General features: G+C 38.9%; 1 protein-coding gene across 7 annotated transcripts in view; it reads left to right on the plus strand.

The window, feature by feature from the left end:
* The window catches only part of LOC122564109 (elastin-like), a 286,762-nt gene that overhangs the window by 106,708 nt on the left and 163,760 nt on the right, over positions 1–16,294 (plus strand). For all 7 annotated transcript variants that reach the window (XM_043718676.1, XM_043718680.1, XM_043718675.1 and 4 more), the window contains exons 13-14: positions 10,829–10,912; positions 11,665–11,700. In XM_043718676.1, the coding sequence (XP_043574611.1) occupies positions 10,829–10,912; positions 11,665–11,700 (120 nt within the window). The remainder of the gene's footprint in view (positions 1–10,828; positions 10,913–11,664; positions 11,701–16,294) is intronic.

Genomic DNA, 16,294 nt, shown 5'->3' on the forward strand with positions numbered 1-16,294 from the left:
ATCACTACCTGTTGTTACCTACCACCAACATTCCCTTCAATGCCCCAATGTTATCTTTTTATGTGTTCATCCCCAGGAAGAATTGACTTCCCCCAATTCACTTATAATTTTACTTGCAAAATCTCTACTCTCTAGTTTCCATTCACCAGAATTTTTCTTCAGCTAGTTATTTCCTCCACTACACCTCCAATTTTAATATCTTAGTACATTTTAAACAGTTACAGGTTTCTCATCTGTATTTTTCTAGGACTTTGATCTGAAGTGATACTGTTCTGGGAAGGCAATGGTAGTTGACTGTACTAATACTCTATCAATATCTCCTGAGCATGTGCACGAGGAACTGTGCAATGATAATATTGGGTCACTTGAGACTGAGTGCTGAGGAAAAACATACTACATTTGACCTGCTCAATCATGCTTCTACATATAGTCCCTAGTTAATAAATGTTCACAGCATGCACTACCATTCTGTTCAGTCCTTGTCTGTCCCCAGCTCCTGGATGCTGCTAGCAGTATTTCTAAATGTTGATAATTGGGGATGAGATTCTAAAAATGGCAGTGAATGGCAAGAAAACGTTTGAGGAGAAGCACAATAGCAGCAGTGATTGACTGGTGAAGGACTTTGAAGCTAGCCAGTAATTGGATCACAGGGAGGAAATCTCCAAGGACAGCCCAGCACCTAGCATACATAGCACTGCAAGAGACACCAACCTCAACTTGTGAGCATTGAACTCCATGTTACCCTATCCAGGAGCTTCCTAGAATGTAGAGGTCCCACACAGACTTAGAAAGACTGGAGCAGGAGTAGACCATTTAGAACATTCAGTTTGAAGAATGTCGTTTTAAGGCACAAATGCAGAGAAATCTCAAAAATACTGTCTGAAGTTCATAACTAGCCATACACACTGATAAGCGAGAAGCTTGTGTAGGTCTGAACTTCAAGAGTCAACAAACAGGAACAAGTATATTTATGAGACAATTTCAAAAATTCTCCAGACATCAGGGGGGAAACTGTATTGTCACTGCATACTGCATCACACAAAAGGTAGATGCCAAATACATTTATTTGTTTACACCAGGAATGTCTCTCACCACTTCTGAAAGGGTAAACAAGTGAAATCACAGAGATGTGTCAACAAGAGACTATTTCTCCAGTTACTGAATTGACCATATGGTGGTCTGCTTTGTATTATTTCCAAACTGAGTGAATCCATTAAAATTTACCTGACTTGACAGATTTCAATAATGTATTGCAATGACAGATACAACCAATGGTGTCTGTTGATGAGAACCTAACTAACGTTGTGAACAGCACATTCTTCAAGCTGGCCACAACAGCAGAACCCATTAATTGCCAGTAAGTAAGGAGTTCAACTTTTAACTATTATCATAATCCTTAGGATATTATTGTTTAAACTAGCTACCTTTTAGAATCCCATCTGCACCAGGTTGGGACTCTTCACTCATTGCAGTGCAGAAGAATGAGACATCATCTCATTGAAATGTATACAATTCTTAAGGATAAATGGTGAGAGGACGTTTCTGCTCATGAGAGTGACTAGGACCAGGAGACATTGTCTCAGAATAAAGGGGCACTAATTTAAGACTGGAATGAAGAGGAATTTCTTCTACAGAGGGTTGAGTGACTTTGGAACTTTGCCACAAAGAGCTATGGGGGCAGAGTCCATGTGTATGGTTAAGGATGAGATAGTTGAATTCTTAATCAGTAAGGGAATCGGGGTTTTGGGGAATGGACAGAGCATTGGAAATGATGAACGTAGGATCAACCATGATCCTACTGATAGTGGAGCAAGCTGAAGGGGCACATGGCCCATTCCTGTTCATATTCTTATGATATTATGGGCTTATGTCACAGGGATGATATTTTAATCTTTAAATCAACAAAAGAGTAACATGATAATGTATTCATGTAATTTTGAAAATATTACAAGGTGCTGAGTTAATATTTAGTAAAAAGTGTAAATTTTTAATACCCAGTCTACATTGTCCAAATAATAGCAGTCACTGTGGTTATTCTGAAAAAAGTGTAACCAACAGTCATTGGCACATCATCTAGTCCATAGAACTTGACTTCCAGGAGTTCGGAGTTCATTCAGAATCTTTAGTCATGGACCTGTCTTTTAATTAATGAAACTGATATGTCTTGGCTTCAATGGCAGATTCCATCACTGTCAGAACGTTTGAATGCTTGCTTTCTGGATGTTGACAGTGCAGCATAGAATGTGTTTCACAGTCTGTTCTATTCTGCTTTAGCACTTTCTGCATGGGAATGCCTGGAAGTCCACTTCAGTTCCATTGAAGAATTACATTCTTAGGTCTGAGTAGGCTGTTTGAGAATAACATTACTGTGTTGAATTAAAAAACTTCAAGGATTACCTCCTAACTCTGTAGACCAGGGACTGGTTCATATCACTAAGTGCTTTGGTGTGTAATAAGAATTGTGTTCAGAGATTTACATCTACTCCAACTGTTCTATTTTGTATCAATACCCTGACCTTGGATATCTTCTGGACAGCTGGTGGTATAGTTTGCTTTGGAAGTGTTAGTTACACAACATTCCTGGTAGCAGCAAAGCTCAAGTAGTTTGTTATTATTTATAGTTCCAAGGCCATGATGTTTGAGGAAGCAGAGACCTCTCTCGTGGTCCACACCCACTATTGTGTTGCAATCTCTCAATAGGTAAAAATGTGCAGCCTGAGGAATTCTGCTGACCATGTATTGTGTTCCGTAATAGGACTTGCTCACTGCTGCTATAGAGAAGCATATCGTCAGAATACAAATGAGGTTAACTTGCCCTGTTTGAGGTCAGCGATGAATGGACTTGTTAAACTGAGGAACTGAAAGAAATTAGAAATAATAATATTGAAATGTTAACTGGATTGAGGTTGATTAATCCTCTGGACGCAATTAGTTACTTTCCAGAGTATTGAAGGAGATGGCTTCAGAGATAATGATATGGTTCATTCATCATTCAAAATTCTATAAATTGTGAAAACTTCCTGAATGCTGGAAAGTAGTAGATGTGACCCCAGAAGGGATGGAGAGAAAGATTAGATAACCATAGACATGTAGTTGGATGTTCACAATATAGAATATATTAGAATCTGTTATTAAGGGTGTGGTAACAGGACACATAGATAATGACACTAAAATTGTATAATGCTAAAAGTCAACATTTATTTATAAAGGCAAATCATGTTTGAAAAACCTGTTGAAGTTTTTTGAGGCTGCTACTTGCAGAATAGATAAAGCAGAACCAGTGGAAATCATATTTTTGGATTTTCATAAAATTCCAAATAAGAAGCAAAACACACAGTTAGTAAACAAAATTTAGGGATTGGGTATGCTATGCTGGTATGGATTCAAAATTGGTTAACAGACAGAATTCACAGTAGGAATAAATGAGTTATTATCAGGATAGTAGGCTGTCATTAGTAGGTACCACGAGATCAGCGCTACAGCCACAGCCATTCACATAATATATAAATGATTTGGATGTGGGTATATTTCCAAATTTTCTGATGATGTAGACTAGTGGTAATATAAATTACTTGGACAGGCAAGAACATAACAAATAGAGTGCCGAGTAATGTGAATGAATGAGAATTAAATTTGGAAGGAAAACCAGAAAGACAGAAAACATGTTAACGGTGAGAACATGAGGAATCTTAGTGTCCAAAGAAAAGTGAGTGTACTTGATCGAGAGTCACAAACATCTAGATGCAATATTCAGTAAAGAAGGTGAATGTTTTTCTAATGCTCACCATAAGCAGTTTATTAAAAGTGTCTTGCTACAATTATATAGAGCCTCAATAAGCCTGAGATCTAAGAAAAGATATAGTTGTCACAAAGGGAATGCAGCAAGGTTCACCAGACTAATCCCTGGGATGGCAAGATTGTCTTATGAGAAGCGATTGAGAAAACTGATCCTGTACTTTCTAAAATTTCAAAGAATAAGAAATGCTCTCATTGATGCTAACAAAATACATCCAAGGCATGATTAGGTGGGTGTAAATACAATGTTTCCTTGGCTGATGAGTGTACAACCAGGGAAACTAATCTTAGGATAAGGAGTAAGCTATTTAATTCTGGGTTGATGAAGAATGTCTTCACTCAGAGGGTGCTGAATCTTTGGAATTCACAGTCCCAGGAGGTTGTGGAAGCTCAAACATTGAGCATGTTCAAGACAGAACTGATGGATATCTCGAAATGACTGGCGAAGTGACATTGAAGTAGCTGATCAGCCAAGATCCAATTGAATGAGGAAGCAATCTTGATGGATTGAATGTCCTGGTGTTTATATGGTCCTCGCAGTGGCATTGGCTATTGACAATATACATAAAATAACATTTGATGATGCATTCACTGGTCTTGATATAATACTTATTGTAAAACGAAGTCATTGTCCTCTACAACTATATTTTCCATCTGCTTTCAAAATGTTTTTTCTCGTATACCTTCTGCTGCCATGATAGACATAGACAATTACTTCTCCTTTTCAACTCCTTCACCAAGATCTTCATGCATGACTACATTCCCAGATGGTAAGTCATTCTTCACTCAATCCAATGTCAGATTCATTTGTAATGCAGCTCCCAGCAGATGTTCAAGTAAAATGTACATCTCTTTAAGACATGCAGGCTATCTTTAATCAGATTCCTGAAGAAGGGCTTATGCCCGAAACGTCAATTCTGCTGCTCCTTGGATGCTGCCTGACCTGCTGCGCTTTTCCAGCAACATATTTTTCAGCTCTGATCTCCAGCATCTGCAGTCCTCATTTTCTCCTATCGTTAATCAATGCCAGGTTGTAATGATGTTTGGCCTGCCGTTGATGCATGAAGTTAGTAAACTGTTCAGGAAGTGCAGGCTGTACATGGTAATCATTATAACAAGCAGTTATCTCAAAGTTGGCATCCTGTGTACATTCCACTGAATGATTGTGAGTGAGTCAGAAGTCACGATCCTTCCATCTGTTACATAAGAGCATAAGAAATAAGAGAAGTAAGCCTTTTGGACCCTTGAATCTCCTTTACTGTTCAACCATGGTTATGGCTGATCTGAATATATCCATAACATCACTTTTCAGGCTGTGCCCTTTAGCATTGTGCCTTCCCTGTGTATCAAAACTCTGTCTAGATTAGATTAGATTACATTACAGTGTGGAAACAGGCCCTTCGGCCCAACAAGTCCACGCCGACCCGCCGAAGCGTAACCCACCCATACCCCTACATTTACCCCTTACCTAACACTATGGGCAATTTAGCATGGCCAATTCACCTGACCTGCACATCTTTTGGACTGTGGGAGGAAACCGGAGCACCCGGAGGAAACCCACGCAGACACGGGGAGAACGTGCAAACTCCACACAGTCAGTCGCATGAGGCGGGAATTGAACCAGCGTCTCTGGCGCTGCGAGGCAGCAGTGCTAACCACTGTGCCACCGTGCCGCCCTAATTGAGCCTTAAATATGTTCAGGAGTTAAATAAATTTCTTCCATGGTGTTAAATGCCACATGCAACTGCTACTACATTTTGAAGCACTATTTTCATGTTCCATACATAGCACACTTATATGTTAGTTTCAAATCTAAATGTATAGAAAGAACAGGAGAGTAAAATTCTCGTGCAAAATTGTTTCATCTAATTCAGTGAACGTACTAAATAATTAATTTGTAGTATTTTGGTTAACAGGGTCCAACTGGTTAACTCAAAATGGGCATTTAGAGAGACAGTAATTTTAAGAGTGAACTACAATTGAAAAATGCATATAATGCACGATGCCTTAGAAAACATTGCATTTCCAAAAAGGCATGACCACACATCCAAATGACAGAATATGCTTATTCCTTTCCGCACGACATTAGTATTAATTCAGTCAAGGAATTAACTCATTTGAACTTCCATTTCACCGTATGTTCTTGCAGAAAATGAAACCAGCAGCTTAAGCTTCATGGGAGGTAATCTTCATAATACTACAATGTCTTTGAAACCAAAAGTTCAATCATCTGATGGGTTTATTTGGCATTTTGTGGTTGTAAGTTGTTCTGGCATTTCAAGAGGTCTATCAGAATTAGCTTCATGGAATGCACCAAGAATCATTCCTAAAGCTTTTTAGGTAGATTGACCACTTATTATTAACATTTTAAATTCGTGATGATGAGCTGACTTGAAGCATCATTTCTAGTTTTGCAATGCAATCTCTTGGAATGTTTTAACATATAATGGTAGTTTTCCATTTTGGTTACATTATACTGTAAATACTGTCAATCTCCTCCAGACTCTGTAACACTATGATCAAGCTCATTGTCACTTACCAGTGCAATGAACGCCCATCAACTTTCTTCCTTGGGCTTGTCCTCAGAGACAGCATCCAAGGCTCTGGGCGCAAGGCTATCATGCAATCACATCCTCTGACAAGTCAGCACTTGTGATGTATTTTTCTCTGCTCCATTTCATGCACATTTACCGTAATTTTTTGTTTAATCTTTCTAGGTTTTATGATTTTTGATTCAGATGGTCCTGCATACTAGAAAAGATCCATCAAGAAGATTTTGTGAGGAATGGAGAATTGTTCTCCTGTTCTATTTTTCTCCATTCAAATGATTTCCCATTTCATTACATCACACAATACCTTTGCTCCATGCCTCTTTCAATTATAATTCACTATCAAAATTATGCCCATTTTGTGTTATCCAGTTGGACCCGATTAACCAAAATACTGTAAATTAATTAATGTTTCGTACTTTCACTAAATTAATTGAAACAATTTTGCAGATCGGATGAGCTGAGTGGCAGATGAAGTTTAATTTGGATAAATGTGAGGTGTTATCACATTGGATGAATGTGGGATGGAAAGGAAAATGAGGGCAGGACTGATTTACTTAATGATAAGTTCCTGTGGAATGTTGCTAATCAAAGAGACCTTGGAGTGCAGGTTCAATTTTCCTTGAAAGTGGAGTTGCGGTGAGACAGGATAGTGAAAGTGGTGTGTGGTATGCTTGCCTTTATTGGTCAGTATATTGAGTATGAGGGTTAGGAGGTAATGTTGTGACTGTACAGGGCATCAGTTAGGCCAGTTTCAGAGTACTGCGATCAATTCTGGTCTCCCTCGTATAGAAAGGATATTGTGAAACTTAAAAGGGTTGAGAAAACACTTAAAAGGATGTTGCCAGGGTTAGAGGGTTTGAGCTGCAAGGAGAGGCTGAAGAGGTTGGCCATAGAACATGAGAGGCAGAGGGGAGACCTTATAATATCATGAGGGGCATGGATAGGATGAATAGTCAGTCTTTTTCCCAGGATAGTGTAGTCCAAAGCCAGAGGGCATAGGTTTGAGGTGAGGGGGAAAGATTTGAAAGGGACGTAAGATGCAATATTTTCATGCAGAGAGTGTTGTGTATATGGAATGAGCTGCCTGAGGAAGTGTTGGAAATGGAGGCTAGTGCAATTAAACATTTTAAACAATTAAGCACCCGGATGAGTAAATGAATCAAAAGAGTTTGGAGGTATATGGGTCAAATATTGGCAAATGGCACTAAATTAATTTAGGATATCTGATTCGCATGGATGAGTTAGACTGAAGGGTCTGCTTCCATGCTGTACTGCTCAATAGTTCTATGACTCTAATTAATTTGGCTGTAAAAATATTTGCATTATATAGAGAGGTCATTAATCCAAGACCTTTAATAGGTTGTCACATTAGATCAAAATATTGGAACATTCCTGGGTTACTTCAACGTTGATGCTCTTTCGTGACTGAGTGTAAAATGGCAAACGTTAGCCGCAGCTCTGAAGACATTGTGATGGAATTAGATCATTTGGAGTTGATGGAAACAGTAGTTTCTGGCTACCCATTTAATAATAGCTACCCAATCATTCTGTATAAGTTTTGCAGAGTATGAGTGATTCACCTTTAAACTGTCATCAAAATACACTGCAGTGATTGCACAAGGTCAGCCAGCTGGACATCATAGAATATGGGTTCCCTGATTGGGGCAGTTAATCTGATGCAATCAGGGAGAGTTGGCTGATGTATACAAAATGGTGACTGTCAGAAGTGCTGACATCTGGTACCTGACTCTGTGTAAGACAGTACAAAGGTCAAGGACTGTTCTTGTGTAAATAAAGGGTGACTTGGTGTTGGATATTGGTTTCTGTGGAACTGGGCCCAATGTAGAAAGAATGTTTGTTTGAGGTGGAAAGGCAAGTGAGTCAGGACTTATATACTTAATGGTAAGCTCCTGGAGTGTGTTGCTAAACAAGAGACCTTGGAATGCAGGTTCATTTTCCCTGGAAAGTGGATTTGCAGGTAGACAGGATAGCAAAGAAGGTGTATCTTCAGATACATAAGCAGCAAGACCTGGACCATATCTGAGCTAGGGCTGACAAGTAGCATGTAGATTTGCATGCACACAAGTTTCAGCAGTGAGCATCTGCAACAACAGAATTTATTCATCGCCATTTAGCATTCAATGGCATTACCATTGTTGAATCCCCCATTATCAATGTCCTTGCTGTTACCATTGACCGTAAACTGAACTGAACTAACCAGCCAATTTTTATGGCAACAAGAACAGATCAGAAATTAAGAATGCAGTCATGTTCAACAGCGTGCTTATGCTGTTGTCTTGAACCCCTATGCCTGTCCACAAGGCATAGGGGTTCAAGGGAACTGCGCAAGCACAGTGCTATCAGTATGAAAAAGTAAAGCACTTCAGAAAATATTATAGATCATCAGCTGCTACATGACCATAGAAGCATAGAACGAGTCCCACTCAGCGAAATTTCCAGAAAACAAGAAACCAATGAAAATGAATAAATCAGAGAAGTCAAGAATAGATGTCAACAAAATCAGCCAACATTACTTGAAGTCAAAGAGAAGTAGCAGAGGTTCTGAAGTATCGTGTTGCAGAGAAAAGGATTTAGAACTGAATTGAAACTCAATACAAGGGTGGTTGTTTCAGTATCAATTAAAGGTCTGCAATGGTTAAAATCAGTGGATGTTTAACCCAAAAGAGTCAAACTGAGGTCCTGATTATTGCCTCCCTGGATGGATAAATCATTGGGCTTGTTGGCGTCAGAAAGAAACTCTTATATATCAGCAATTAATTTTTGGGTGAGAGAGTTCATAGGTGACCTTCTTGACTCAGCACCTATTAAGGAACATAAAATGGTGACTTAATGACAACCTAAGGGCCTCAAGTTACCAATGGCCCAATTCATCATCTTTGTAGCTGGGAAAAAGAAAAAGTGGTGGTTTTCTTTCCTGGAGAAATAGGCCTGCCTGCCAGGCCAGGAGAGATGTTTCACTTTCCTCAGTCTGGATCAACTGGGGACAGGAATAGGGAGAAACGGAACAATTGTTGATGTCCAGCTCTTGCCCTTGTCCATGACCCCTGCTGACCCCTACCAACCCAACACTTACCTTCTTGCCTGGATTTCCTGCAATGATTTTCAGGACCTGGAAACTGCTGACTTATGATTGGCTAGTAGCTTCCAGTCAGGCAGGACTTGATTCAACAAGCTTTCCCACTCAAGTGAGTCACAGTAAGTTGCCTTGAAGATTCCCAACCCAGCATTTAGTGCATGGAACACTAAATCTGTGTACAAGGGCAAGTCAGAGGCTGGGGCACCTATGATGTCTAACTCACTTCTTGACTCCCCGCACCCTTTTTACTATTTAGAAGGCAAAAAAAGGGAGTGTAATGAAGCACTCTCCACTTGCCTGAATTAATGCAGCTCCCGGCAGTACTCAAGAAGCTAGAAACCATCCGGGACTTAGCACCACTTTAAACATTCATTTTCTACACTGCAGCAACAATGTGTAAATTTACACTTACAGCAATTTGCCACAGTTCTTTTAATAGCACCTTCCAACCTTTCAGCCTTTACCGCTGAGAAGGACAAAGGAAATAGGATCACTGGATCACCACCATCTTCAAAGTTTCCTTCAAATCACACACCATCACTGAAGCATCCCAGGACTCCCTTTCTAACACCAATGTGGGTGGACCACCAAGTTACCACATTTTCAAGGATAATTGGGATGAACAACAAATGCTACCTACCATCTGTTGTGAATGAGATAAAATTGTTGTGTAGAAAGTGAATCAATCAAATAAAAAATTAATAACCACCATTTTCTCTAACATTGACTTGCAGAAGAATGTCTTGCAGAGAACCTGCAACACAAATGAGAGGCATTGAGATCTGTTTTTACATGTATGTGCATAGGGCAAACATACATATTTGAAAGAACCAAAACTAAAACGGAAAATTACAACTGTATAAGCTCTCAGTTAAGGGATTAGAACCAAAGAGAAGTACCCACTGCAGAAGCAAGATCTATAAACCCTTTACACCAATATCCCAACCATGTCTTATTGATGCATTTAATTCTCAGAAGAAGACTGCCTAAAACTCACCAACAGTGTAATGAATTGGGAATGTTATTACACTTGCAGTCATGCAGGTGTATTCACAGATCTGCATATCCAAAAGTTGAGGACATGAGGTTGATCTAGTTTTCTAAGTGTCTTATTGAATCCTTTTATTATAGATTTTAACATTTTGCCGACAACTGATGTTAGGTTAACAGGTCTATAGTTCTCTATTCTTTTTCTCCCCTTCCTTTCTTAAAATAGTGAGGTTCCATTTGCCACTTCCTAATCTACTGAGAACATTTCCAGAGTCTATAACTTGTGAAGAAAATCCACTCACACATTACTGTCTCGATAGCCATCTCTTTAATACTCTACGTTGTAGATAATCATTTCATATAATGAATGTAACTCCCTGTTCTGGCATTCCAGGAGGTGTACCAGGCCAGGTTCCAGGGGGTGTACCAGGCCAGGTTCCAGGAGGCATACCAGGCCAGGTTCCAGGAGGCATTTCAGGTAATTTCATCTCTCATGATAGTTCAGATGCTTGAGATAGTCTGAATGAAAATATTATTCCAAGTTTTGAAATGCACTTAGAATGTATTTCTGCTGAAAACTGTATTGTGTTTCACTTTATTTCAGTGCATTATCATAGAATACATCCAGTCCACTAATCCTGAAGCTTCAACATTCTTGTTGCTCTGTATTTGAACTGAGTTCTGGACATAAAGGCATCATAATGGCACCTACCAATATTGACTTCAGCACCAAGATGATACTAGTGTTAGTTGCTATAATACTCACCTGTGATTCGATGGAAACTGTCATAAGGCACAACCCTATGGTGACCCTTTGGAAAGAATTGTCTCAATTATCTACACATGCTTGATGCTAAGGGATATTGTTAATTGACAAGTGGACTTCATTTTGTTCCAAAAACTGTAATAGATTCTAATAAAGAGTTACTGGACTTGAAGCACTGACTCTGTATTCTACCCACAGATGCTGCCATACTTGCTGAGTTTCTCCAGCAATTTTTGTTTTTGTTTCAGACCTCTGGCATTCGCAGTTCTTTGTTTTCTTCTGATCTTAGATATTCCTAGAATTTCTTTTTTGGATTTGATTTTTTGCACTAATTTTGTATATTTCCAGTATCGGCTAATGAGGAATGGGGAATTTCTCACTGCCATCATAAAATTTCACAATGTCGCCCTCTATATGTAGCGGTTCTTCTTTCCATTATAACTGGTCAATACTTTGTGTTGCAGGTGGATATGCAGCCGCTAAAGCTGCTAAATTTGGAGGCAAGTATTTCTACTTTTGTCATTTGTAATAGCATTGAATTTTAGTGCATTATCGAGCACAAACAATTTTTCTAAAGCTTTAAATACATGTAACAATGAGTTTAATCATTATTGAAGAAGAAATATATTTAATATACTGCAACATTCTTGCTATACTGTCTGAAAGCAAGTTTGGAATTGACTTTTGAAAGAAATATCATTCTGCAGTTTGCCTTTGAGAAGTCTAATAGCAGACATTGTAGTTAACTGGGTACACAGAGCTCCAACTTCTATAATTTTACCAGTTATTTATTGCAGGGCATTTGTCCAGAGGAAAACAAAAAGCATCTTGCCATAAGAAAATTGAGCAGAGAACATCCAATCATGGACATAGACTGAAATAACATGCTCTTGCAGTAGTAAATATGCTTTTGATGAGAAACTTGTCAAAAAAAGTACAGAAATAGGAATCAGAGCAAAGACAAATAGCACTAGAGGCAGTAATAGAGTCACAATTTGTTCAATATTATTCTCCCTCACTAAAATATTCTATCTGACGTGTAATCTTCTATTCTTAAATCAATAATATTTATTTGACTATTTTCAAAGAGTGTTTTATGTTTGTGGCTTGTTTTGATACTCGATTAGTTAGTTTTTGTGTTTAGCTCTTTTTGCAGTATTCCACTATTTCAACAGTGACCATTGTTTCACTGTTTCAACAGTGACCACCCCCTGATATTTGTACCTAGAGATTATTAGAATTAACCATCATATTTCAAGACTTACATAATGGCATCTTTGGGTACTGCTTCTTTCACAACACAATATTGATATATTTATTTCAGTTTCTTGTGCATAGGGAACAGCACCAAATGAAGAATGAAGAGGTAATTTTTGGATTAGTGGTGCTGGAAGAGCACAGCAGTTCAGGCAGCATCCGAGGAGCAGCAAAATCGACGTTTCGGGCAAAAGCCCTTCATCAGGAATAAAGGCAGAGAGCCTGAAACATGGAGAGATAAGCTAGAGGAGGGTGGAGGTGGGGAGAAAGTAGCATGGAGTACAATAGGTGAGTGGGGAGGGGATGAAGCCTTTATTCCTGATGAAGGGCTTTTGCCTGAAACGTCGATTTTGCTGCTGCTCTTCAGATGCTGCCTGAATTGCTGTGCTCTTCCAGCACCACTAATCCAAAATCTGGTTTTCAGCATCTGCAGTCATTGTTTTTACCCTGTATAGGTAATTTGTCAAGTGATGTATGTCAAAGATAGTGTAAATTTGGTATTTTTCCAAAAGGCTGTGAATGTTGAAATAGGTAAAAATTTACTCAAAATGATATTAATCAAATTTTAATAAGGGTATCAAACAATATTGATGAAAAATTATAAATGATTTGTTATAAATTAGCCATGACTAATTTAAGTGAGAGAGCAAATTTAAGGGGCTGAATGCCCTTCTCATATTCCTATGTTTGATCATTGGATATGACAAGTGAATAATGGCAATCACTGCTTTTACACTGGTAGATGTGGAAGACTAACAGGCACGGTGGAAGCTTGCAATATTATTACCTAACATTTCGTTCCTTAAATCTCTCCCTTTTAGATTCTCCAAACTTTGTCATATCATCCCTTTAGCACCTCATGTGGTCTTGCTATTCACATTGTGTCAGTTACAGATAAAACTATCACTAATCACTGCCTGTTGTTACCTACAATCGCCTTCCCTTCCATTCCCCAATGTTATCTGTTTATGGATCCATATCAGACATCAGGGAAAACTGTATAAACACAGCATACTATATCACACAAAAGGAAGGTGCCAAATACATTATATTTGCTTACACCAGGAATTTGATTTCCCCCAATTCACTGATATTTTTATTCGCAAAATCTCTACTCTTTAGTTTCCATTCATATGAAATTTTCTTTTGCTAGTTATTTGTTCCACTACACCTCCAGCTTCAATAAATTTTAAACTGCTACAAGTTTCTCATCCAAATTCTTCCAGGACTTGGATTTAAAGTGATACTGTAGTGGAAAGGTATTGGTAGTTGACTGTACTAATACTCTTCATCAATATCTCCTGAGTATGTGCATTAGGAACTGTGTAATGATGTTAGATCACTTGGAACTGAGTGCTGGTGGAAAAAAGACACTATATATGACCTGCTCCAACATTCTTCTATATATAGTTCATAGTTAATAAATATTAACAGCTTGCACTCCCACTGTGTTCAGTCCTCATCTGTCCCAAGAGGCTGCTAGCAGTATTCCTAAATGTTGATAATTGGGGGTGAGATTCTAAACATGGCAGTGAATGGCAAGAAAAAGTTTGAGGAGAAGCACAGTAGCAGCAGTGATTGGCTGATGAAGGACTTTGAGGCTAGCCAGTAATTGGATCACAGGGAGGAAATCTCCAAGGACAGCCCAGCACGTAGCATACATAGCACTACAACAGACACAAACCTCAACTCGTGCGAATGAACTCCGTGTTATGCCACCCAGGAGGTTTCCAGAATGTAGAGGTCCCACACAGGCTTAGAAAGATTGGAGCAGGAGTAGACCATTTCGAACATTCCATTTGAAGAATGCAGCTTTAAGGCATAAATGCAGAGGAATTTCAGAAACATTGTCTGAAATTCATAACTAGCCATGCACACTGATAAGAAGGAAAGCACGTATAGGTCTGAACCTCACCCTTAAAGTGGAAAGAGTCAACAAACAGGAACAAGTACATTTGAGACAATTTTCGAAATCCTTCAGACATCAGGGAAAACTGTATAAACACAGCATACTATATCACACAAAAGGAAGGTGCCAAATACATTATATTTGTTTACACCAGGAATGTCTCTCACTCACTTCTGAAGACGGTAAGAAGTGAAATCACAGTGATGTTTCAGCAAGAAACTATTTCTCCAGTTACTGAATTGACCATATGGTGGTCTGCTATAGTATTAGTTCCAAACTGAGTGAATCCGTTAAAATTTACATGACTTGACAGATTTCAATAATGTATTGCAATGATAGATACACCTAATGGTGTCTGTTGATGAGAACCTAACTAAAATTGTTCGCACAGTCTTCAAGCTGGACTAAACAGCAGAACCTATCAATTGCCAATAGATAAGGAGTTCAAACTTTTAACTACTATCATAATCCTTAGATTAGATTACCTATGGTAGGGAAACAGGCCCTTCAGCCCAACAAGTTCACACTGACCCTCTGAAGAGTAACCCACCCAGACCCATTCCCCTACCCAACCGACTAATGCACCTAACAGTTAGCATAGCCAATTCACCTGACCTGCACATCTTTGGACTGTGGTAGGAAACTGAAGCACCCAGAGGAAACCCACGCAGACACGGGATGAATGTGCAAACTCCACACAGACAGTCACCCAAGGCGAGAATCGAATCCAGGTCCCTAGTGCTGTGAGCCACCGTGCTGTCCTAAAGGGTAATGTTGTTTCAACTATCTATCTTTTTAGAATCACAGCTGCATCAGAATGTTTCCAAAGGACAGTTTCCAAAATCTCAGGAAATGTGGAAGGCAACATATGGAACAAATTTGGTCACGGGAAGGCAGCAAATGTAATGTAACCAAATGTGCAGATGTCACAAAAATATGTTGAAAGGCAAATTGCAACAGGGATACAAAGTTAACAGAGAGATATTGACAGGTTTAGTAAATGATGAAAAAAGTTAACAAATGGAGTATGATATGCGAAAGTGTGAAATTGTTTATTTTGGGAGGGAGAACAAAACATCTGTATTCATGAAATGGGGAAAAACTGTGGCAACACAAAGGGACTTGTGGCTACTTGTGCATAAAATACACAAAGCTTGCATTAAGGTGCAGCAGGTAATTAGGAAGGATAATGGATTGTTGGACCTTATTTCAAGGGAGTTGGAGTAAATGAGTAGGGAAGTCTTACTTCAACTGTACCGGCTGCTGGTGAGACCATAGCTGGAATACTGTGAGCAGTTTTGATCTCCTTATTTAAGAAAAGTTATTATTTCATTCAAGGCGGTTCTGATAAGATGCACTAGGATCTTATCAAGAAATTGTGTTATGAGCGAAGGCTAAATGCTTGGGACTTCACTCATTGGAGTGCAGAAGAATGAGAAATAATGTATAGAATCCTGAAGGATAAACGGTGAGAGAACGTCTCCATTCATGGATGAGTCCAGGACCACAGGACATAGTCTCAGAATAAAGGGGTACTAATTTAAGACTAGGATGAAGAGGAATTTCTTCTACAGAGGGTTCAGTGACTTTAGAACTCTGCCACAGAGAGCTGTGGGGGCAAAGGCTTAGATAGTTAAATTCTTAATTAGTAAGGGAATCAAGCATTTTGGGGAATGGACATGAGGAAAGTAGGATCAACCATGACCCTACTGATAGCGGAGCAAGCTCAAGGGGTCACATGGCCCATTCGATGGTATTATGCCCTTATGTCACATGGATGACATTTTAATCTGTAAATCAACAAAAGAGGAACATGACAAATGATACATGTAATTTTGAAAATATTACAAGTTGCTGGGTTAATATGTAATGAAAGGTGTAAATTTTCAAAACCCAGGCTGCATTGCCCAAACAATAGCAGTCACTGT

The sequence above is a fragment of the Chiloscyllium plagiosum genome, chromosome 28 (genome assembly GCF_004010195.1).
Source record: "Chiloscyllium plagiosum isolate BGI_BamShark_2017 chromosome 28, ASM401019v2, whole genome shotgun sequence".
NCBI lineage: Eukaryota > Metazoa > Chordata > Chondrichthyes > Orectolobiformes > Hemiscylliidae > Chiloscyllium > Chiloscyllium plagiosum.